At 39.4% G+C, this 25,875-nt stretch overlaps 2 protein-coding genes across 3 annotated transcripts in view; both read left to right on the plus strand.

The window, feature by feature from the left end:
- Nucleotides 1–25,850, plus strand: part of IL13RA1 (interleukin 13 receptor subunit alpha 1) — a 68,259-nt gene extending 42,409 nt beyond the window's left edge. The window contains exons 9-11 of one of the 2 annotated variants that reach the window (XM_008989812.5): nt 5,178–5,274; nt 8,318–8,402; nt 23,126–25,850. In XM_008989812.5, the coding sequence (XP_008988060.1) occupies nt 5,178–5,274; nt 8,318–8,402; nt 23,126–23,218 (275 nt within the window). In that variant the 3' untranslated portion in view covers nt 23,219–25,850. The remainder of the gene's footprint in view (nt 1–5,177; nt 5,275–8,317; nt 8,403–23,125) is intronic. The other variant, XM_078362465.1, reaches the window with a different exon arrangement.
- LOC103790353 (cell cycle control protein 50B) lies at nt 1,089–2,423 on the plus strand. The gene is given in 5 exon segments (XM_017968598.4): nt 1,089–1,294; nt 1,297–1,678; nt 1,680–1,767; nt 1,814–2,073; nt 2,075–2,423. Coding segments are annotated over 5 exon segments (1,035 nt in total). The 5' UTR covers nt 1,089–1,221; the 3' UTR covers nt 2,307–2,423.
- Nucleotides 25,851–25,875: the final 25 nt, after the last annotated feature.

Here is a 25,875-nt window from a genome sequence, read left to right on the forward strand (position 1 = left end):
AGGATGAGGCCATGCTGGATTAAAGTAGACCCTTAATCTAATAACTAGTATCCTTATTAGAAAGAAAAGCCACACAGAGCACAGAGACACAAAGATACACAGGGAAGAAAGCCATGTGAAGATGGAGACAGAGATTGTAGGAATGCAGCTACAACCAAGGAACACCAAGGATTCCTAGGAGCTACAAGAATCTAGTGAAGAGGCAAGGAGGGATTCTTCTCTAGAGCCCTCAGAGGCAACATAGCCCTGCTGGCACCTTCATTTTGGACTTCTAGCCTCTAAAACTCTGAGATGATACATTTCTGTTGTTTAAAGCCATCTAGTTTGTGTTAATTTGTTAGACAGCCCTAGGAAATGAATACAGAGGCTTCCTTTAGTTCCTTGCCACTTGGACCTCCCCACAGGGCTACTTCCTGATATGGAAACTAGCTTTCCCAAGGGAGTAATCCAAGCAAGAAATAGAGTGTGAGAGAACACTCAATATGGGAAACATGGTCTTTTATAACGTAACCTTAGAAATGGCATCCCATTACTGCTGCTGTTCTATTATTTAGAAGTGACTCAACTAGTCTAGCCCATGCTCAAGGAGAGGGGATTACACCAGGGTATGAATATCAGGAGTCAGGAATCATGTGGAGTAATCTTAGTGACTGCCTAAAAGACTGGTGCCAGGCCTCGATGATGCTTTCTAGATGTTCATGACTTAGTGGGAAAAATGAATGTGTATATAAACAAGCGATAGTCTATGTGTTAGATATAGCAAGGCAGGCTTTGAAACTGGACAATGGAACTGGAATTTGAGTCCGGACACCATTATTTACTAAATCCTTCTGGATGACTTACTAAAGGTCTCTGAGCCTTATCTTTCTCATCTGCTTAAATGGGAGATAATGCTGTCATTATAGCATATATAAGATAAGCATGCAAAACCATGTAGTATGGTATCAAACATACAGTAGGTGCTTATTTAAGAGTAATAGTTAGGATTATTTTAGGTATTTTAGTAGTGGTAAGTAATCAGTAAGAAAACGTAATCACTGTTAATGAGATGACATATTTAATATAGCATCTTTGTTAATAGTGTCTAAAACTAGTTAAGATTGCCTGATTTACCTGAGCTGGCGGGAAAAACCGGCCCCATGAGCATCCTCTGGGCTGGCCCAGTGCACAGGGGGAGACGCTCCATGGCTGGTCCTCCCTCTGTCAGCCCATGCGGCCGCCATGACCTGGAGCACCACCTCCCGGGGCGCCCACCAGCTCAACAGCACCACATTGACGTGGCAGCTCTTCCCCGCCTGCAACCGCTGCTGTTGGCTAGCATCACACTGCAGCTCTTCTTCTATGTGGGCCTGGCCTTCATCGGTCTGGACCTCTATTACTCCTCCAGCAGCATCAAGGAGCTGGAGTACAACTACACTGGCCACCCGAGCACCAGGAACTGTTCCGTGTGTGCCACGGCCTGCCAGGGCTGGGCACCACCGCCTACCTGCTCATGTGCCTGGTACTTCTCACCGTCTGAGCTCTTCCAGGGCCCCGTGTACCCCTACTACGTGCTGACCAACTTCTGTCAGAACAACCGGTGGTACGCAGTATGCTGCGACAATGCACAGCTGAGCGGGCTGCCCAGCACACTGCACCACCCAGTCAATGGGCACATCCCCTGCACCACCTGCCTATCGCGCACCCTGCAGCGCCATCACCAACAGCCTCTTCAATGATTCCTTCTCGCTGTGGCACCAGCGCCAGCCCTGCGGGCCCTGCATGAAGGTGCCATGCTATTGCACTGCACCGGAGCTACCACACTGCACCAGAGCTACCGCACTGCACCAGCATCGCCCAGTAGACTGACTACCCCCCCAAGTTCCACAACCCACTGCATGTCAACTGCAGCCTGGTACTGGCCTTGCATGGCACAGCACCCCCACTCCACTGGCGCCGGCCAGTCTATGATAAGTTCAGCCCCATCTCCAACAACATGGGCTTCATCAACCAGGGCTTCGTGGTGTGGATGCTTATGGTGGCGCTGCCCACATTCCGCGAGCTGTATTTGCACATCTGTTAGGGCTACTACTCAACCTCGTGGCGCCTACGGCGTCAACAATGCCTACAACTATCCTGTGCGTGCATTCGGCAGCCACAAGCTCCGCATCTTCAGCAGCATCTTGTGGATGGCTGGCAAGAACCCCTTCCTGGGCATCGCCTACCTGGTCGTCAGCTTCCTCTGCATCCTCACCGGCTTTATCATTCTGGTCATCTACATTCACTACCAGGACCAGAAAGATGACGCCGATGAGGAGGAAGGCTGATTCCAGCTTTCCAACGACCCTTCCTGCTGCTTGCTAAAACTCTCACGAGCTTCTTTCAGCCTCTCCCCTTTACTCCTCATCCTATTCCAGTCTCTCCTCGCTTTTCCTCCCTTTGTGAATGAGGGGGCCAGAGAAGGGACAAACCCCTTTGCTCTTGGGGGCTGCTAGAGTCTCTTGCCTGGTGGTGGAGGGTTGACTGCAGAGTGAAACATCCCTTGCAAACTCTCCCTACCTCCTCCATGATACCTTGCCATGTTAGGTTCTTCAAGTCTGAGAGTGGAAGGGATCCCTGTAGAAACTCATTTTCAACCCCTATCAGAAGAAGAGATTGAGAGACCTAGCAATGTGAAATAACTCAGTCAAGATCAGGCAGCTAGCAAGTGGTTCCTGATGCTGAGGCTAGAGCTTTTGCCACTACAGTACAGTGGTTTTCTTTTCTTTGTGGGGAGAGTGGGTTGGGATGGAGAGTGAGGCCCACAAATTACCTGCAGAGGCATGGAGGGGTGTGGGAGAGCATATTTGTTAAATATACAGGTAGATTAGGAGGCATCAACCCCAGAGATTCTGACACAGTAATGCTGAGGTGAGATGCTTGAAGCTGTTTTAACAAACTCCTCTGGAGACCTCCATATTCCCTCAAATTTGGAAATCACTGCTCTGAACCAGGTTGGACCTGAAGCAGTCACCTGAGTCCAGTTTTTCAGGTAGTAATCTGTTCCCAGAGACAGTGACACCATAATGTTGCAGGTTTGTTATGGCTCTCTACCTTAAATATAGTAAACTATTAATGACTTGTAGAATTAATTTTTTTTTAAATCACTATCTCTGAGCTGGGAGCGGTGGCTCATGCCTGTAATCCCAGCTCCCCGGGAGGCTGAGACAGAAGAATCAATTGAACCCAGGAGGTGGAGGTGGCAGTGAGCCGAGATGGTGCCACTGTACTCCACCCAGCCTGGGTGACAGTAAGACTGTCTCAGAAAAATAAAATATAATATAATAAATAAAATAAAATTTAAAAATCACTATCTCTGGAAAACTAGTTGGTGTACAGACTTGTAGGACAGGGTTTGTGTCAATTCATTTGATATTTTCATATAAAAGCAAACAGGCAAACTTTACCAGGTACTGTGTAGAAACGTGAAGATGTGAGGCCAGTTTGTACAGTTCAGAGGGAATGCTTTGACTGTAGAATCAGATAGCTGGAAGAGATCTTTGAGGGAAAGTAATTTCCCTAAAGTAACACCTATGTCTCCTGGCCCAGTCTTTGTCATTTAATTTGTGTGTGTGTGCACGCATGTGTGTGCACACTAACAGAGGGCTACATTCATACCTTTTCTCTTGGATCCAGAAAATTGTTTATGTTTGACAATGAAATATGTTTGTTTGTAGTAATCATATTTGAATCAGTACTAAGGCATATATAGTCTTATATGTAAACTAGAATCTTAAGATTATTTGAATCTTTGTGATAATGTTAAAAGTCTTAGCTAAAATCATTCCATTGATTTTATTGATTGACTAACATTAATCAGTATGTTTAAAGGTATTCTAAGAAGCAATAGTTTTATTTTAGAAACCTGTCTTTCATGGCAAAATAGCTTAAAATAACTTAAAAAAAAACCCTTTGTGATACGTTACCAGTTTACATGCTAAAAGCAAACAGTTATTTGGTATCTGTCAGACAGAAATTCTCAGTGCCTGCTGTCTGTTATAACTATTTTCCAGTTACTAGTCATTCGTTACTACTTATCCTTATTCATTGAAAGCAGTGCAAAATCTTGAAGTGTTTTTTAATCAGTTAAGAAATATTGTATTGAATAGTTTGCATTCTAGTTTTTTTAATCTAGTTACTGAACAATGAACAATGTGCATGTCACTGACATCTGTCTCAGAGCTTCTGGGACAATAATGATTTGAGAGATTCTATCCACTATTACATATACCAAAATAATTCCAATGTGTTGGCTTCCCAGCTTCTGAACATGACACAATTTTATTATCAGATTTTGTATGGTGATTTTAGGCTATGAAAACATGATTATTATGTGTACATAGAGTAATTTTTATTTGTTATGAATGTTTGAACAGCTTGCTAGCCCAGCCCTCCTCTATTCTGAATAAGAGAGTTTGCTACATTTTTTTACTATGTAGTTGAGAATAACATGTATTTTGTCATTTTTAGAATGGTCCGTTTATTTCTATAAAATTTTAAATGAGGCTGGGCCCAGTGGCTCATGCCTGTAATCCCAGCACTTTGGGAGGCCGAGGCGGGCAGATCACTTGAGGTCAGGAGCTTGAGACCAGCTGGCCAACATGGTGAAACTCCGTCTCTACTAAAAATACAAAAATTAGCCGGGTGTGGTGGTGTGCACCTGTAGCCCCAGCTACTCAAGAAACTGAGGCAGAAGAATCACTTGAACCCTGGAGGTGGAGGTTGCAGTGAGCCGAGACCATGCTACTGCACTCCAGCCTGGGTGACAGAGTGAGACTCTGTCTCAAAAAAAAAAAGTTAAATGAGACCATGAAAGTTAAGGGGTTCTCATTCTGATTAAATTAACAAATATGGTTCCAGGATCTATTCTCTGAGTTTTTGAAAGAGAATAAAGCTTATGTTTGTCTTTAAAAAAATATCCTGATTTCAGGTAATCTTTAAGGTGTTTGCTCACCCAGGGAAGTTCAGGTACCAGAGGAGGACTTTTTGTTTTTTTTTTAACTGTTAAGATAACAGAAGATAATTGGAGAGTTTTGGAAAATAGGTTGGGGGAGGGAGCAGAAATATTTGTGATCTTACTAGTTAACAGAATTGCTGCTTGGTCTGTTACTAAAAGCATTTTGTTTCTCAAGTCCTGCTGTTTGCTTTTCATTCTCCAGGTAAGAAGCGCAATTCCACGCTCTACATAACCATGTTACTCATCGTTCCCGTCATTGTTGCAGGTGCAATCATAGTACTTCTGATTTACCTAAAGAGGTAAGGTAGCTGCCCAGGCAGGCTTTATAGTTTCTGCTAGCCTGTTTGCTATGGTTATTACTGTTAGTGCTTGTGTTTTATGTTTGGTCAGCGTATTAGAAGCATGTTGACTGCAAGTGGCTTTTGGGAATATGACATGACAAGGAAGTATTACTATGCCCCTTTCCTTCCTTCCTTCCTTCCTTCCTTCCTTCCTTCCTTCCTTCCTTCCTTCCTTCCTTCCTCCTTCCTTCCTTCCTTTCTTCCTTCCTTCCTTCCTTCCTTCCTTCCTTCCCTCCCTCCTTCTCTCCTTCCTTCCTTCCTTCCTTCCCTCCCTCCTTCCTTCTCTCCTTCCTTCCTTCCCTCCTTCCCTCCTTCCTTCCTTCCCTCCTTCCCTCCTTCCTTCCTTCCTTCCCTCCTTCCCTCCTTTCTTCCTTCCCTCCTTCCCTCCTTTCTTCCTTCCCTCCTTCCCTCCTTCCCTCCTTCCCTCCTTCCTTCCTCCCTTCCTTCCTTCCTTCCTTTTTCTGAGCCAGAGCTTCACTCTGTCATGTCATCCAGACTGGAGTGCAGTGGCATGATCTCAGCTCACTGCAGCCTCTGCCTCCTGGGTTCAAGCAATTCTTGTGCCTCAGCCTCCTGAGTAGCTGGGGTTACAGGCGCCCACCACCGCACCTGGCTAATTTTTTATATTTTTAGTAGACGGGGTTTCACCATGTTGGCCAGGCTGGTCTCAAACTCCTGTCCTCAAGTGATCCACCCACCTTGGCCTCCCAAAGTGCTGGGATTACAGGCATGCTGCTGAAGCACTGTTCCCTTTACATGTGTTTAGGATTGTTGAATAGGCCCTGTATTCACTTTGCCCTTTCAAAATCCTAATCTGTCAAGTTAGTCATTAGTTCTTGGAAAGAAGCTTTAGAAATGGAAACAATTACTAATAAAAATGACTGTCTGGGCTGGGCACTGTGGCTCATGGCTGTAATCCCAGCACTTTGGGAAGCCAAGGCGGGTAGATCAAGATATTGAGACCATCCTAGCCAACATGATGAAACCTTGCCTCTACTAAAATACAAAAATTAACTGGGTATGGTACCATGCACCTGTAGTCCCAGCTACTCAGGAGGCTGAGGCAGGAGAATTGCTTGAACCTGGGAGTTGGAGGTTGCGGTGAGCTGAGATCACACCATTGCACTCCAGCCTGGCAACAGAGTAAGACTCTGTCTCAGAAAAAAAAAAAAAAAGACTTGTCTGGTATTAATGCAAAGCAGTCTACTACTTAATATTGTGGGAAAGAGAACTTCACCAAGTTGTCACGAATGGATAGTAGTCATTCGTTGAGAATATTTTATTTTCTGTTTCACTATAGGGACTGTTATTTGCTCTTACAGTAAATAACTACGGTTGGAATAATGTTATTAAGCTGAATCCAGAATCAATATTTTATCATTATTTTAACATTTATTTTATATATATTGAACATTATTATATATATATATATAATGCCTATTTGTGAAGCAGGCACTGTTCTAAGGTGCTAAAGTTACAGCAGTGAACAGGACTAAAGTCCCCATCTACATTCTAGAGGGAAAGATACACAACATGCACACACACACAAAAAAAAAATAAATAATAAATACTATGATTTCACATAGTGAGAAGTATAATTGGCAGTAGCAGGGTGTGACTAGGGAGTGATAGAAGGTTCATTTTACATAGGATGGCCAGAGGACTCCTCTCTGGGAAAGTGACATTTCAGGAGAGACTCCCAATAAAGTAAAGGAGTGAGTCATTCAAATATTTGAGGAAAGAGCATTCCAGGCCAAGGGAACAGCAAATACAAAGGCCCCAAAGCTGAAATGCACTTGGTTTGTTTGGCTGGAGTGGAGAGTGCAAGGTGGAAAGTAGCAGCAGGTGAGGACAGAGAGGTTGGCCAACCAGATCATGCAGGGCATGGCAAGGAGCTGAGATTTTATTCTAAGCATGATGAGGAGCATTGAGCGTTATGAGCAGAGTAGGTACATGATCTGAGTTACTGTCATAAAAGATCATTGTAGTTGCTGAGTGAAGAACTGACTTGGGCAAAAGTGGAAGCAGATGAACTAGTTCGGAGGCATTGCAGTGTTTTGGCAGAAAGATGAGGAGATGAGGATAACCTGTACTGTGGGTTAGCAATGGAGATAACAAGAAGTGGTGAGAAATAGTATATATTTTGAGAGTAGAATTTGTAAGACTTGCTGATAGTTGTCTGTCTGTGGAGGTATGAGGGTAATTGAAGATTCAAAGATAACTTAGGTTTTTGGCTTGAGCAACTGAGTGAATGCTGGTGCCATTTACTGGGACAGAGAAGACTGTGAGGAAAGCTAGGTTTGAGGGAAAGATAAGGACTTCACTTTTGCACATGTTAAGTTTGATATGCTTATTTGATATCCAAATAAAGATGTGAAATAAGTGATTGAATGCATGAATCTGGAGTTGAAGGGAGAGGTCTGGGCTGGAGATCTAATTCTGGGAATCCTTGGCACGTGAATGGATTTAAAGCCCTAAGACTGAAGGGAATGCTCATAAAGTGAGTGAGATAGACAAGAAGACAAAAGACAATCCTGGGGCACATCCATGGACACACCCTGGGAGATGGAGGCGAGCCCACCAAAGGATGCTATAAGATTGAAAAATGGAGAAACGTAAGAAGAAAAAGAAAAAGAGGAATGTATTCTGTTCTCAGAAGACTTTTTTTTTTTTCCAAATTATACACAACAGGCGCCTATCTGGTCTATTAAAAGTAGAGCAGCATTATCATTTAGATGATAGGGTATAAGTGATTCACTTATCCTGATGGTCCCTGTGCTCCACCTATGGGCAAGAATGGAACTGAATGCCCTTAGAACATTGATTTTCGTGTACCCTATTTTAGAAATTTCTTTACAACTGCCTTGTCAATAAAGATGACTTGTATACCATGTCTTTTGTCCATGTCCTCTTTTAATATTTATTAAGTATTAAATAATATGGTATTTATGTGGGACACTCCTTTGGACTGGAAGGTTTGAATATCTCTGTTTTCTTAAAGGCTCAAGATCATTATATTCCCTCCAATTCCTGATCCTGGCAAGATTTTTAAAGAAATGTTTGGAGACCAGAATGATGATACTCTGGTAAGAAAGATTTTGTGGGGCTTGAAATTTTTTTTTTTTTTTGGAAGCTATGGGATTTTTAAAAATTGTGGGAAGTATCCATAACATAAAATTTACCATTTTAAGCATTTTTAAATATACAGTTCAGGCTGGGGGTGGTGGCTCACACCTGTAATCCCAACACTTTGGGAGGCTGAGGCAGGAAGATCACTTGAGCCCAGCAGTTTGAGACCAGCCTGGACATGAGACCACTGTACCCAGTTAATTTATATATATATATGTTTTTTTTTTTTTTTTGCAAGACCCTGTTTCTACAAAACGTATAAAAATTAGCTGGGTGCAGTAACATGTACCTTTAGTCCCAGCTACACAGGAGATTGAGGTCGGGGGGGATCCCTTGAGCCCAGGAGTTTGAGGTTGCAGTGAGCCATGATCATGCCACTGCATTCCAACCTGGGTGACAGAGCAAGATTCTAGCTCAAAAAAAAAAAAAAAAAAAGAGTATACAGTTCGGTGTCATTAAATATAAGTTGTGCTACCATCACCACTATCTCTTTCCAGAACTTTTTCATCCCAAATAGAAACTGTGCCTGTTGAACAATAATTCCCCATCCCCTCATTCCTCACACCCCTGGTAGCCTCTATTCTACTTTCTGTCTCTATGAATTGAATATTCTAGGTACCTCCTATATATGAAATCATACAGTATTTGTCATTTTGTGTCTGGGTTATTTTATTTATCATAATATTTTAAAGTTTCATTCATATAGCATGTATCAGAATTTCATTTTGAAATTAGTTCTTATAAAGTAGAATTTATTTTTAAAAATTTCGAAGAAGATCTGATTTAAAATCAGTCCAAGCATACCAGTTAAGAAGTCTTCAGAATACTTTGCTCATCTCATATGACTGGGCTCCATTTGCTCTCTAGGTTTGGGGATATATTTTATCAAAACATGCAGTGGGAGGGGCCTCCTTTATGAAGCTAGCCTAATGGGCAGGCCTTCTGACTCCTGGATAATTTATAAAACTTGATGTGGAGAAATAGAAACATATGGTAAGCAATTGAAATGCATTGTGTTCATGTTGTTTCTTGGAAAGCTGGACTCCAAGACATAGAAGTGGAGCAGCCCTACCCCACACATTTGGTTTCCTTCAGACTCTCATGCTAGAATTTGTGGCTAGAAAAACCTAAGACATTATGGGAATAAAAGGGTTTGAGGTTTCTATGATAATACATCCACCCTACTGAAATAATAAAGACACTAAATGAAATAAATATCATTATCATTGTGTATATCTTAAAGGAATAATAACAGGCATAGGGCAGTTAATTTAGGGAAGTAGTACTGCATAGTAGATAATAGCCTGATTTCTGGAGTCAGATTGTCTGGATTCATATCTCTGCTGTGTAATTTACCATCTTTTTGACCTTGTATAATTTCCTTAGTTGCTCTGTGACTCAATTATTTCATTAGTAAAATGGAGATAACAATAGCACCTGCCTCATAGGGTTATGTGGATTAAATTAATTTAATACCCAACAATTAATTGAATGGAAACTACTTAGCCTACCTGGCACATTGTAAGTGCTTAATAAGTGTTAGTGATTAACATTACTATTGATAATAATTTGTTTTTGTCTTTAATCCCCAAATAGTTATTGTAATAATGGGTGATTCTCAATAGCAGTGATGGTATTTGGTTAGGGAGCAAAGGCAGAGAGGCAGATAGGCTAACAGAGGAGGATTCATTTGGATCACTTTTTCACCAGGTCATCTTCACAGACAGTAGATAACTCTGCCAGACCCTGGGAGTCAGGGCATGTAGATCCAGAAGTTAGATGCCTGATGAGGAAATTGTATGCTGTATCTGGAGCAAGTGTGGTAACTATGGTTCTCCAACTTTAGTTGAGTCGCAATCTACTGGAGTGCTTATAAGAAATACAGATTTCTGGGCCTTCCCTCCAGAAATCCTGATTTGGCAGGTCGGGGATGAGTTCTAGGATTCTGCATATTTAACAGGAGCCCATAGATTATCTCTGTCCTGCTATAAGAGGCTATGGATCACACTTTGAAAATCACTGATAAAGTTATTTACCCCCATCTCTTCCTTCATTTCACCAGCTGTGATAGATGCTGGAGGCTGGGAATTGTACAAATACTCTAACAACTTTAACCATTATTGAAAGTCTGCTATGTGCCAGACAATGTATTAAGTGCTTTGCCTATATTACCTTATTGAATCCACATAACCACCTTATGGAGAAGATGTTCTTAGTATTATTGTACAGATGAGGAAATGGAGCTCCAATGAGGTTAAGCAATTTAGCTGCAGTCACACAGCTCGTGGTGGAAAGGTAGAATTTGACCCAGGGCTGTCTTATGCCAGACTTTTCTTGCTCTTTCTGCTATGCTGCATTGCCTCTTGTAAGATAGAATGCTTGTCCTGAAGAACCTCACCATCTTCTAGGATGTTTGTATGACAGAAGTAGAGGGTTGGGACAGGGGATTTCTGAGAAAAAGATTTGGGGTCATATTATAAATAGCTTTAAATGGGAAGATACTGCCATGTCTTGTGTATATTAATGGCACTTTTCATGCACTGCTTGTGGGCCTGTAAAATGATATATATCCTTTCTGGAAGGCAACCTGGTAAAATGTAACAAGAGTTTTTAAGTCTATGATTATACATTTAAGAACCAATTTTGAAGAAATAATCCAACAATGGCACAAGAGTGGTCAATGCAGTATTTGCTTTTAACATGAAAAATATGAAACCAATGAAACATCAACAATCAAGAGTTAGATTAAATAAATAAAAATTAGGTTTTCAAAGCATTTAATGTTATAACAAAATACTCAAGATACAAGAGTAAGAAACAGACCATAAACATGTAGTATATTATAATCATAATTTTTGTTGAAAATGCATTAATATATACATAGAACGAGGGGAAGGAAATGGGTCCAAATGAATGATTATTTCTAGGCAAAGGGATTGTGGGTAACTGATATTATTCTCTGTCTACCTCTCTGAAATTTCCAAATTGCCTATACTGGGCATGTACTACTTTTATAATAAAAGAAAATCTGTACAAGTCATTAAGGGGAAAAGAGAATGTTGTAGTCAACCAGGTCTGAGAGATAATAGGGACTTGAACTTAGGTGGGAACAGAGGAGATTGACGTAAGAGACATTATTAAAGGAAATCAACTCATTATGATTTGGTGAGTCTGTGTGGGTGATGAGAGGTAGGGAGAATAAAAAATAATTTCAAGTTTTCAAGTCTGAGTAATAGCGTGAATGATGGTAACATTGACAGCAAAATCAGATCAATTATCTTTCTCAGAGATGAGAAAATTGCTTTTTTCAATTTGCTGTCTAGAGGATAATATGTTGTTTTTGTCCCTATGAGTCAGATAATTCTGTAATTTGGTGACGCAGATATACTGACAATATGTGGACCATTAAAAGCACAAGGTATTTTTGTTTTGTCCATTGCAGACCATTAAACAAAATCAGTTCTTAAAAACTGAAAGTATAATAAAAATTCCAGAGATGGGGAAGGGTAAGAGAACAAATTTTTATATCTGCTTTTAACCAAATGAAAAACTCTGCTTTCTTCACATGGCATCAATTCTCACAAATTGGACTGCATATGCTGCATATTCTTTTACTTCTAGAGTCATTGAATTATTGAATGAACATAGCCCTAGAGGTCATCTAATGAGGTGGATATTGACATGTTTAATTATTTCCCTTTAATTATAAATGTTCAAAACTGAAGATTCTCACTCCTCTCTCTCTCTCTCTCTCTCTCTCTCTCTCTCTCTCTCTCTCTCTCTCTCTCTCTTTTTGATATGGAGTTTTTGTTCCTGTTGCCCAGGCTGGAGTGTAATGGTGCCATTGCAGCCTCCACCTCCTGGGTTTCAGTGATTCTTCTGCTCCAGCCTCCCAAGTAGCTGGGAAAACAGGTGCCCACAACCACACCCAGCTAATTTTTGTATTTTTAATAGAGATGGGGTTTCACCACATTGGCCAGGCTGATCTTGAACTCCTGACCTCAGGTGATCCACCTGCCTTGGCCTCCCAAAGTGCTGGGAGATTACAGGCGTGAGCCACTGTGCCTGGCCTCATCTCCCTCTCTTTAGAGAGAGGGACATTAGGAGGCACAGAGAAGTTTCTCAAGGACTATCACTGTGTTAGGCCAATCTTGTATTGCTGTTATTGCTATAAAGACATAACTGAAACTGGGTAATTTTTAAAGAAAAGAGATTTAATTGGCTCATGATTCTGCAGGCTTCACAGGAATTGTGGTGCCAGCATCTGCTTCTATTGAGTACCTCAGGAAGCTTACAGTCATGGTGGAAAATAAAGGGATAGCAGGTTTCTTACATGGTGAGAGTGGGAACAAGAGGGGGTGGGGGGTTGCCATATACTTTTAAACAAACAGATCTCATGAGAAGTCACTCACTGTTGTGAGGACAGCACTAAGCCATGAGGGATCTGCCCCTGTGACCCAAACACTTCCCACCAGGCCACACTTCCAATGTTGGAGATTACAATTTAGTATGAAATTTGGCAGGGGCATATATGCAAACTCTGTCAGTCACATAGAGAGGTAACTGCAAAACCTGGACTAGAAGCCATGTAGCCCAAAGTTACCAACTTCCAATCCAAGGAAATAATCCTTGTCCTTTTTTAAACACTCTCTTCTTCTACACTGCACCATTGATAGTGGTTCTTATAAAAATTTCTTTAGTTATGGTGATAAATAAATTAAATCTTCAGTATGGTTTTCCTTAAAGTTACTAGTGTTTTGATGATGTTTTGTTCATTACTGTAGTAACGTTTTGGCCAACAGCATTTCTTTCTGTTGCTTTGCTATTTGCCTTTTCCTTGTAACCAATTGGGCTGCTGGCCATACTGAGGGGAGGTAAGGGGAGTTGCAGAGGGAATTGCTTTTTCTCTCTATCTGCATTTCTTTTATCCATAAAAAAGATCTATTCTCCCCCTGCTTCTTGGAAACCAATTCTTCTTTTCAGCATTGTGCCATTTTTATATTCCTGATCAGAAAGCAGCTTTTTAAACATGGAAATAACACCCAAATACTGCTGATGGTTATTTTTTACTTCAGTGTATATCTTTTTTTTTTTTTTTTTTTTTTTTTTGAGACAGAGTCTTGCTCTGTAACCCAGACTGGAGTGCAAGTGGCACCATCTCGGCTCACTGCAACCTCTGCGTCCTGTGTTCAAGTGATTTTCCTGCCTCAGACTCCCAAGTAGCTGGGACTTACAGGTGGTGCCACCATGCCTGACTAATTTTTGTATTTTTAGTAGAGATGGGGTTTCACCATGTTGGTAATGCTAGTCTGGAACTCCTGACCTCAGGTGATCCATCTACCTTAGCCTCCCAAAGTGCTGGGATTACAGGCGTGAGCCACTGCCCCTAGCCTCAGTGTGTATCTTTAAAAACTAAAAATGCTTTCCTACATAGGCAAAATAGCATTACTGTACTTTAAAAATTATTAATTCCTTAATTTCATCTAATACTCAGTCCATATTAAATATTTCCATCTGCTCAAATTGTGGCTAAGATAATGGCTGAGACTGACTACTATATTTAAGGTGATAACAGCATGTACCCCTCCTGCCATGTGCACTTTTCCCCTATTGCTTCAACACAGATAATCTGTGCAGTTTTATGCTAGCATCTTGTCAAGTCTTCAGCTAGTGCTTTTTACATCCGTTTGTATTCTTGTTGAATCAGTAATTTCCTTAGGGGTTAATGATTACAATTTTTCTCTTTCTGTCATTTCTACATTTACTTTATGTTTTTTTTGAGACAGGGTCTTGCTCTGTCACTGAGGCTGGAGTGCAGTGATGCAACCTCTGCTCACTGTAGCCTCGACCTCCTGAGCTTAAGCAATTTTCCTGCCTCAGCCTCCTGAATAGCTGGGAATCATGTATCACCATACTCAGCTAACTTTTAAATTTCTTTTGTAGAGACAGGGTCTCAAATTTCTAGGCTCAAGCAATCCTCCTGCCCTAGCCTCCCAAATTGCTAGAACTACAGGCATGAGTCAGCATGCCCAGCCTATTTCTACATTTATGAGCTGGTACTTATCTATAAAGTGCTGCTTTCAGTCATCAACTGAGGTCTTTGGTTCTTCTGAAATTCAGTTCCTACTAAAAAGGCAAGCTGCATATTTAATTATTTCCCTTTATTTATCAATTTTTAAAGTGAGGAGTGAATTAATAGATTCCTCAGATAGTACGAAGTTGTTCTCCTCCATACTACCACATTCAACTTTTTTCGATATTAAGAATCTTTATTCACATAAAAATATTAAACAAAACCCAATTATAATAAAACAAAATAATAACTTTAACAAATACCTTATAATTTGGAGTAAATGACAAACTAAAATATTTCTCAAACATTTTACATTTTGATAAAGAGATTCATGGGTCTGATAAAAAAGATTTTTCTTTTCTTTTTTTTTTTTTTTTTTGAGACGGAGTTTCGCTCTTGTTACCCAGGCTGGAGTGCAATGGCGCGATCTCGGCTCACCGCAACCTCTGCCTCCTGGGTTCAGGCAATTCTCCTGCCTCAGCCTCCCCAGTAGCCAGGATTACAGGCACGTGCCACCACGCCCAGCTAATTTTTTGTATTTTTAGTAGAGACGGGGTTTCACTATGTTGACCAGGATCATCTCGATCTCTTATCCACCCGCCTCGGCCTCCCAAAGTGCTGGGATTACAGGCTTGAGCCACCGCGCCCGGCCAAAAAGATTTTTATGAGACTGTAGTAATTATAATAATTTAGAAAAATTATTATGTGTTAATTATTACAATAAATTTCCTTTAAAGTGATCTAACTGTGGAATATAAAAGCTTCCAAATGTGGAAAAATAAAAGTATTTAATTGACAACTTATTATTCAAGTTTTGCAAAATGTGACTTTCTTTCTTTTTTTGGGGGGGGGACAGAGTCTCGCTCTGTCACCCAGGCTGGAGTGCAGTGGTGCAATCATATTTCACTGCAGCCTCAACCTCCTGGGCTGAGGTGATCCTCCCACCTCAGCTTCCCAAGTAGCTGGGACTACAGGCATGCACCACCATGCCCAGCTAATTTTTTGTATGTATGTATGTATTTATTTATTTTTGTGAAGATGGGGTTTTCCACATTGCCCAGGCTAGTCTCAAACTCCTGGGCTCAAGTGATCTGCCTGCCTCGGCCTCCCAAAGTGCTGGCATTACAGGCATGAGCCACCATGCCAAGCCTCAACTTATTGTTTCTTGAGTTGCAATGATTTTTACGGTGTGGAGATCTACAATTCATTTTGTGTAACTTTCTATTTTGAATATTGATCTGAAGAAGACTGGGGTATGAAATAGGTAGACTTGTATACCAAAGGCCAGTGTTTTTGGGTCAGGCTAAGATAAATGAAACCCACTTCACTTCTGTAGAAAATCCACTGTGGAAAATAACGAAATCTTGAAAGTAATCTTAACTTGAGACTTGATGTTTCATTGTACTACCAAATGTATGTCTTTAAAGCATAAAAGCCTATATAATATGCTGTTTTCCTAGGCTCAGATAATTACCCACTAAAGGCCAGTTGTGTAAGCCTCCTAATCACTGATTCTCTTCATCTGTGATGTTTTTCATCTTTGGCCATTATTCTGTCGCTGATTACCTTGTTTTTAAAATTGTCAGTAAGGATTGAATTCTGGACTGGTAATTGTGTGGATTTTTTTTTTTTTTCTGCAAGTGGTTTTAAAATTAGGCAGGCATATAATTCACAGAATTGAATGATAGGACAGAGCCATTGCATTTATTTCTTTTACCTTACATGGACATATTGAAGCAGTACTCAGGAAAAGGCCAGTGTGTTGATAAAGGGTGAAAATGAGAGTAATTCAAATTTTGGGAATGGAAAAGAGGCAATCAGAAAGATTAATGTATTCTGAGAAGCCCTTTCTGCTGTAGAGTTCACCTCATTAAAACAAATTGTTTTTTTCTTGTCCAGCACAGCCAAGTGTTAGGTCTAATGACCAGAAACGAAAGTGTAATTTTCAGGGTGCATTTTAAATAGTTACACAGTTTTTATTTGTGAAAAATCCATGTTACAGACACACATACACACACACAGACACACACACACACACACACGCTTTCACCACTATACATTCATGCAATTTTTAATAAAAAATTTTTTTTCATATCACTTTGGAGGCCAAGGCAGACAGATCACCTGAGGTAAGGAATTTGAGACCAATCTGGCCAACATGATAAAACCCTATCTCTAATAAAAATACAAAAATTATCTGGGCACAGTGTGTGCGCCTGTAACCCCAGGTACTTGGGAGGGTGAGGCAGGAGAATCACTTGAGCCCAGGAGGCGGAGGTTGCAGTGAGCCAAGATTGCACCATTGCACTCCAACCTAGGGCGACAAGAGTGAGACTCCATCTCAAATATATATATATATGTATATACATAATATTTATAATTTATAAATATATATATTTCTTTTAAAAGCAACATACATTTAGTATAGACAAATTAGAACTACAGATACTCAAGAGAGAAAAACAAAATCACTCTTAATCCTGTCACCCAGACATAACTATCTTTAATGGTACGTGAACAACATAGGGAAACTGAAATACCTTTAGTGATAAATGGAATAATAGTAGCCACAATAATAATAGTTCATACTTACTGAACCTTTACTATGTGTCTTAATAACACTGTCATATTGAATTGTATTTGAATGTAACAAATGAGAATTAAACTAAAGGAATTTCTGAACTTTCGATATATTATAAAATAATTCTTAATGATGATTGAAAAGCAGTTTTTCCATATGCTCTTCCCATTTGCTCCCCATTTTTACAGTTGTTGAGCATCTCCATTGTGGGTGTCCTCATATAGAGCCCTTACTTAGTCTTACTTCAGTGTGTGGAGATACACTTGATGCTCACTACCATTCTTTATGTCAACATTGCTCCAGTCATTTGAATTGTTTGAAGCTTGAAAGTTTTCTCAGGAAGGATTAACGGGACTGGCATTTCCTAAATTATTTACACATTGATGGAATTCACTACATTTATCATTGCAAGTCATTTTGGCAAGATATAAAATTCATGGCTCATAGGTGCTGCCTTGCATTTCTTAAATGTGTCATCCATTTTCTTCTGGCATAATATGTTTTTGTCAGAGTCAGCAGACAATATAATTTTCCTCCTGTATTAAAACACTTGGTCTTTTTGCCTGGCTGTCAAAAGATTTTTTTCTTCATAGTCTAATAATTTTACCAGAATATGTGTTGGTGTTGTGATTTTCTGTGGTATATGGCATGCCTTCTCAGTATGTAATTTTAAATCTATTTTTAAAATTTTTAGTAAAAGTTTCTTCACTTATAGATGTTATTCTGTTCCCATATTTTCTTTGATCTTTCACATCTTCTTTTTTGTTTTGACACAGGTTCTTTCTCTGTTGCCTGGGCTGGAGTGTGGTGGCACCACGATAGCTCATTGCAGCCTCCAACCTCTGGGCTCAAATGATCCTCCCAACTCAGCTTCCTGACTAGCTGGGACAAGCATGTGCCAGCATGCCTGGCTAATTTTTAAATGTTTTTTAGAGACACAGTCTTGCTATGTTGCCCAGGCTGGTCTTAAACTACTGGCTTCAAGTTATTCCCCTATCTGGGCCTTCCAAAGTTAAGGGATTGTAGGTGTGAGCCACTGCACCCAGCCCTTCCATCCCTTTCACAGCCTCTTGAATAATTTTCACCCACCTTCATTTCTTTTTTGTTAAAAAAAATCATACTTTTCATCTATTTCTTTAAGGTCTCATCTGATCATGTGTTATGTTTATTTGCCCTGTGTTTCTTCTAGCTTAGTCTTCAATTTTGAAATGATTATTTTCTTTTACTTATTTTTTATTTTTTGAGATAGAGTCTCCATCACCCAGGCTGGAATGCAGTGGTATGATCTTAGCTCACTGCAACCTCTGCCTGCCAGGTTCAAGTGATTCTCCTGCCTCAACCTCCTGAGTAGCTGGGATTACAGGCCCCCGCCACCTCACCTGGCTAATTTTATATTTTTAGTAGAGGCAGGGTTTCACCATGTTGGTCAGGCTGGTCTCAAACTCCTGACCTCAAGTGATCCACCCACCTAGACCTCACAAAGTGCTGAGATTACAAGTGTGAGCCACTGCACCTGGCCTTCTTTTACTTTTAATTCTTCCCTGAGTTTTGTCATCTAATTTGAGTTGTTTATATTGACTTTTAATGTATTCTTCTACATTGTTTTCTTTTTCATATCATGTAACTTTATTAATATACTTCAGCTAGTTTTGAAATATTAGGTTATAGTTTCAATCTATTTTGTGGATATAATGTTCTGTTTTAGTTCTGTAAGAATATTATTCTGTGGCTCCTTTTTATTTTATAATTTTAAGCATTTTTTATTTTTAAAAAAAATTGTGGTTTTTTGTAGAGGTGGAGTTTCATAATGTTTCCCAGGCTGGTCTCAAACTCCTGGGCTCAAGCAATCGTCCTGCCGTGGCCTCCCGAAGGGCTGGGATTACAGGCATGAACAACCAGGCCTGGCCTCTGTTGCTTATTTTTACATGAAATTAGTTTCCTGAACTTTTAGAAGGAGGCTCGATTGAGACAAGTTTGTTTTTCCTAATGTTATGACTCTAGAGTTCCATCCTCTATCATTTTTGAGAATTATAGTGAATTACATTCCGAAATCTCCTGGCCCTTTCTGTCTACCTTTTCTGCTTTTATCTAGGCTTTCTTTTTTGTCTCTCTCATTCCTGTCTTGGCCAATTTGTAATCCAGTCTCAATGGTTTTTCCTCAGAGTGCAGCTTTGCTCTGGAAGGGATTAGGGATTCGTTTTGAGAGTTTCTGGAGGCCCAGGCTGCTTTCAGTCTAGACCATGGACTCCTTGCACTCAATCACTGCTTGAAGATGTAAAACCCTCCCTTTCTCAGTTGTTTATAAATTTGCTTGCTGAAGTTTGAGTTATTTTACAGTTCTCAGATCTATAGGATGTCATGTTGAGTCTGTTTATGTGCTCTTCCATAGCTAATGCCATTTTGGTCTTGTAACTATCTCTAATTTGTCTGCACTCACTCACTCTTTGAGGTTCCTCGGGGAATCATTTTCATCTTGTTTTGTTGTAGATTGTGTTGGTAGATTTTGGCTTTGCTTTCCTATTTCCCACCTGTATTTTTTTATGGTGACATTTGGGAAGATTCAAGAACTATGCTGCCACCACCATCTTCTTCCCAGAATTTTTCTGCAAACTATAAATCAAGGGGCAAATCCTGCCTACCACTTGTTTTTCTATAATCTTTAACCTAAGAATGGTTTTTGTGTTTTTAAATAGTTGGAGAAAAAAATCTAAGCATACTATTTCATGGCACATGAAATTAAGATTTCAGTGTCATAAAGTTTTGTTGGCCAGGCCCATTTATTTATATATTGTCTATGGCTGCTTTCATGCTACAACAGAATTGTATTATTATAGGCACAGAGACTATATGGCCCTCAAAGCCAAAATTACTTCTTATCTAGGCATTTTCAGGAAAAGTTAGTCAACCCTGGTCCCCTATAATGTACTTTTTAGTGGCTAAAGAATATTCCATTGTGTGCATATATTATAATGTACTTAACCAAATTCCTATAATTGGGCATTTGGATGAATCCTACATTTTGTTATATAGGCATCATTTCACAGCTAAGTATAAGCATATGTATCAATATTTTGTTACTGTCTTAGGATAAATTGTTACAAACCAGATCACTTGATCAAGGGGTAAGGTATATATATTTTAAACTCTTTGGTTGATACAGGCTGAGTATTCTGAATCTGAAAATCTAAAATCCAGAATGCTCCAAAATCTGAAACTTTGTTTCAGATGTTCAAAGGAAATGTTCATTGCAACATTTTGATTTTCAGATTTTTGTATTAGTGATGCTCAGCCAGTAAGTATATTCCAAAATCTGAAACACTTCTGCTCCCAAGCATTTTGGATAAGGGATACTCTACCTGTATTGACGAATTGTCATACAGAAAGGTTGTACTAATTAAGTTCTCATTAGGGAAACTGGCTAAATAAGTTATGGTGCATTCATGCAATGACATATTATGTAGAGGTTAAAAGGAGGTAGATCACTTTTACTGATGTATAAAAATATGTAACATATGCTGTTAGGTGAAACACCCAGGTTATATATGGAGAGTATGATTCCCTTCTGTTAAGGAAACTGAGGCATTAAAATGTACAAACTTTAATTTTTTTCATAAGAAGCATAGATTACAACTAAGTTGTCCCAGTTCATATACCTACCAGTAGTATATTTGATTGGTTGGTTGACCACACTTTTGCCGATATGATGTTACCTAATTTTAAAATTCTTGCCAAGTTGATAGATGAGAAACAGGTTTTGTACTTTTTCCCAAGTTCATTGGCTTGAATGAATTCTTTTGTGAAATTCTTTTTCCATGTCCATTTTTCCTTGTCGTATTCATCTTTTGGTGGTTTGTAAAGCTCTTTACATATTAGATATTAACCCTTTGGTTTCTTATCCATGTTTTCCTTTGTATTGTATTTAGGGTGATTAATGATGTACGAAAGTTTTTTTCCTTTTTTGCAGGCAAATCTTCCTGTATTTTTAGGTGTAAAGAGCCCTTTCTACCTTAGATGTATATAGTTGTTCCTCTACATATTTTTCTAGTACTTATTTGATTTTGTTTTTTACACTGAGATCTTTAATCCGTCAGGGATTCATTCATGTAGGCTATGAGGTAGGGTTTAGCATTGTTTTCAAATGCTTATATTACCCAGTTGTCTTAGTGTCATATATTAAATAAGCCATTTTTTCAAGGTTATATAATTTTTTCAGATTGTTTTTATTAGAAATCTGAACACTTCACGTTTTAAAATCAAGTTTGAGGTGTAATTTACAATAAAATTTACTCTTTTTTGAGTGTTCAGTTAGAAGAATTTCAGCAAATTATATAATTTTGTAACCACTGCTCCAATAAAAATATAGAATATTTCCATCAACTCCTAAAAGCTCTCTTCTCCTTTGCATCAACCCCCTCTGTTAATCCTAGACCCTTGCAAACACTGATCTGTTTTTTCGTCCCTAAAGTCCTACCTTTTCAAGATGTCCTATAAATGGAATCACACAGTACATAGCTTTTTGAGCCTGGCTTCTTTCACTCAGCATAATGCATTTAAGAGACATCCACATTGTTGCATGTGTCAGTAGTTCATTTCCTTTTATTGCTGAGCAGTATTCTATGATATGGTTGTACCAGTTTATTTAACCATTTACTTGTTCAAGGACATCAAAGTTGTATCTACTTTTTATCTCTCATTAGTGAAAATGCTATAAACATTCATGTAGAAGTCTTTGTATGACATGTTTTCATTTCTCTTGGGTAAATACCAGGGAGTAGGATTTCTGGGTCATGTGGTAAGTGTATGTGTTATTTTATAACCAGCTGTCAGACTGTTTTCCATAATGACTGCACGATCTTGTTTTCACCAACAATACATAAGAGATCCAGTTTCTCTGCATTCTTATGAGCACTTGGAATTGTCACTGTTTTTAATTTTAGCCATTCTAGTAGGTGTGTCAGGGTTATATAATTTATTTAGAATAATTAGCATATTTTGAGCAGTATTTCCCAACTTACCCCTCATCTCTTAACTTGCTCAGTCTGTCTTTAATTGCACAACCTGAGGCAGCTCTTGTTTCTGTTTTGCTTTTTTCTATTTTTTTCTCTAAGAACATCAGTGCAGAAAATGAGCTTAGATAGAATCTAATGCAGGATTTGGCAGACTTTTTTCTCTTAAGGGCCAAATAGTAAATGATTTTGTTTTTGCAAGCCATTCAGTCTCTGTCACAACTCAACTCTGCCATTATAACATGAATGCAGGTGAAGGCCATACAGAAACAAAGACAGGCATTCAGCCAGATTTGACCTGTGGACTATAGTTTGCTGACCCCTGGTTTAGTCTAACAACTTTATTTTACAGATGAGAAGACTGAGCTCAGGTTTCTCCCTTTCCTCTGATTTACAAGTAAAAAAGGCAAGGACCAGGATATTGGCTTTTACCATAAGAGACATGCTTGAATTGGGTTCAAGATAAGTGTGCCTTATGTGTAATTTCCTGTCCTAGCTAATGATGTTAGATGAATCTCTTAATATAGGGTCTTTCAGCAATTTCAATTGCAGTAAGACTTTTGGAACATCTTATGTTTTGCCATTCATCTCGATGCTACTTGACATTTTGAGCCTATTATATCTCTGGAGCAATGAGCATTAAGAAAATAAAGGTAATAAAGGTCTCAGCAAAACAGTTGGTCTAAGAAGGGCATGACATCCTTTGATTCTTCTTAATAGATTTTGTTTCCAATGTTTGAAATGTCCAAATTTGTTTATCTGTGGATAGTCATTGTATATCATGCAACTATCCCATGATTCCCCCTCAATTTAATGTTAATTTCTTATTGTTTTGTTTCATTAATCATTCAGATAGATGAAGATTCTTAGGTCAAAAAAGACAAAAACAAAACCCAGGAAGTCATGCACTTGTGGTTCCACGCACACAACAAACCTAAAAATAAGCATTGGCAGTAAGTACTCAGGGAAAGAACGCTATTTAGGAATGTCATTATGTATGTGTGTTTTCCTCCCTTCTAGCACTGGAAGAAGTACGACATCTATGAGAAGCAAATCAAGGAAGAAACCGACTCTGTGGTGCTGATAGAAAACCTGAAGAAAGCCTCTCAGTGATGGAGATAATTTATTTTTTACCTTCAATGTGACCTTGTGAAGATTCTTCCCATTCTCCATTTGTTATCTGGGGACTTATTAAATGGAAACTGAAACTACTGCACCATTTAAAAACAGGCAGCTCATAAGATCCACAGGTCTTTATGTTGAGTCGTGCACCAAAAAACTAAAAATAATGGGCCCTTTGGAGAAGAGCGTGGAGTCATTCTCATTGAATTATAAAAGCCTACAGGCTTCAAACTAGGGGACAAAGCAAAAAGTGATGAAAGCAGTAGAGTTAATCTTATCATGAGTTGTGATAACTTCCTAAGGGATCAATACTTACGTTGTGTAATTTGTAGGGGAACTCATTTTGGGTGCAAATGCTAATGTCAAACTTGAGTCACAAAGAACATGTAGCAAACAAAATTGATAAAATCTAATATCTATTGTCTGGGATCCCATTGAACCATGTTTGTGGCTATTAAAACTCTTTTAACCATCTGGGCCCAGTGCAGTGGCTCACACCTATAATCCCAGCACTTTGGGAGGCCAAGGTGGGCAGATCACTTGAGGTCAGGAGTTTGAGACCAGCCTGGCCAAAATGGTGAAACCTCGTCTCTACTAAAAGTACAAAAATTAGCCAGGTGTGGGTGTATGTGCTTGTAATCCCAGCCACTCGAGAGGCTGAAGCAAGAGAATCACTTGAAGCTGGGAGGTGGAGGGTTGCAGTTACCAGAGATCATGCCACTGCACTCCCGCCTGGACAACAGAGCAAGACTCTGTCTCAAAAACAAAACAAAACAAAACAAAAAAATCTCTTAATAGTCTGGAGCCATCATTTCCTCTGACAGCATTTTCCTCCACTTTGAAAGCCCCAGAAATCAGTGTTGTCCATGATGATAACAACTACAGAAAAGGCAGAGGCAGCTTCTTTGCCATTGTAGATTGTTAAGGGCAGTGGAGGTAGAATGCTCCTTGGGTATTAGAGTTTCAATTATGAAGTCTCTAATGATGTATTGTCTTCACCTCTGCTACTCAATTAGTATTTACTGTGTCTTTGGCTTGTGCTAGGCCCCCAGGTGTGAAGCACAGACCCCTTCCAGGGTTCACAGTCTATTTGGGACTCCTCAGTTCTTACCACTTTTTTTTTTTAATCTCCACCAGCCATTTTTCAGACCTTTTAACTCCACAGCTCCCACACTGATTTCCCCCTTTTGCATTCTCCCTCCTTCCCTTTCTTGTAGTCTTTAGACTTTCATTGGAAATTAGGATGTAAATCTGCAGGATACCTAGAGGACACAGGATAATTTGTGTCTCAGTTAAGTGTGAGTAAACCAAGAAACAACGACTACTTCTTGCATATTTTGTAACTTCTGTGTGAGGGTTTTCAGCATTGATATTTATCTATGCATTTTCTAAACAGAGATGAGGTATTATCTTCACTTAGAACTTTGCTATTTGAGAAAAAAGAATAGTTGAATCTTCTCTTTCTTTACCAGATGGGCCCAGGGTTTCTCTTTTCTCTGCCATAAATGATTAATTAAATAGCTTTTGTGTCTTACATTGATAGCCAGCCATCCAAGGCTCTGTTTATATTTTTGGGGGGCATATGTTGGGTTCCATTCTCACCTATCCCACAACATAGCCATATATATATATACCCTCTATTCTTCCTCCAAATTTAAAGAATTATGGGAAATGAGAGACATCTCCCCACACCCCATTTCTCTCTTCACACACAGACTCGTATTACTGGTAGGAACTTGAGAACTTTACATCACAAGTTCTCCCAACATTCACCAATGATATTAATATGATGATGCTACTTGCAATTTCTGCTCCTAGGGGAGGGGAGATAAGAAACTCTCACTCTCTACAGGTTTGGGTACAAGTAGCAACCTGATTCCATGGCCGTGGAGAAGCATGGTGCCCTGCGTTCTCTGAGGAAGTTAGGTTTCATGACAATGACAGATGTAAAGTTGTTTCCTCCTTGTGCTTTTATTCTTGAAGTTAGATTGAGGCTGGGATACAGGTATGGTAGCTGTTCCACTTTGTTCTGCTGTTGTCTAGAAAAAATATTTTGTTTTCCTGTCTAGGAATGAGATTAATTCCTTTCCAGGTATTTTATAATTCTGGGAAGCAAAACCCATGCCTCACCCTAGCCATTTTCACTGTTATCCTCTTTAGATGGCCATGAAAAGGATGCTGTGAAATTCCCAAGGAGCACCGATGTTGACAGTCATGCAGTCTGGGAGTGGGGAAGTGATCTTTCATTCCCATCCTTCTCTTTTAGCAGTAAAATACCTGAGGGAAAGGGAAGTTATGGGAATACCTGTGGTGGTTTTATAGTTGCTAAAAAGTGATCCCTAGGTCTTGGGAGCTCTTGGAGTCTTCTGTGGGAAACTAGTAGGCTCATTTACTATTTTAGGTCTAACCTGTGTGGATTTTTTTCCTTACATACCTAAGCAAACCCGCTGTCAGGATGGTCATTCTTATTCTTTCATTCAGTTAAGTTTTTTCCTTCATCTGGGCACTAAAGTGTTATGCGAAACAATGTTAACATTTTTGGTAGTCTTCAACCAGGGATTGTTTTTGTTTAACTTCTTATAGGAAAGCTTGAGTAAAATAAATATTATCTTTTTGTATGTCACCCAAATGTTTTCCTTTGGTCTTAT

This window comes from Callithrix jacchus, chromosome X, assembly GCF_049354715.1.
Source record: "Callithrix jacchus isolate 240 chromosome X, calJac240_pri, whole genome shotgun sequence".
Classification (NCBI taxonomy): domain Eukaryota; kingdom Metazoa; phylum Chordata; class Mammalia; order Primates; family Cebidae; genus Callithrix; species Callithrix jacchus.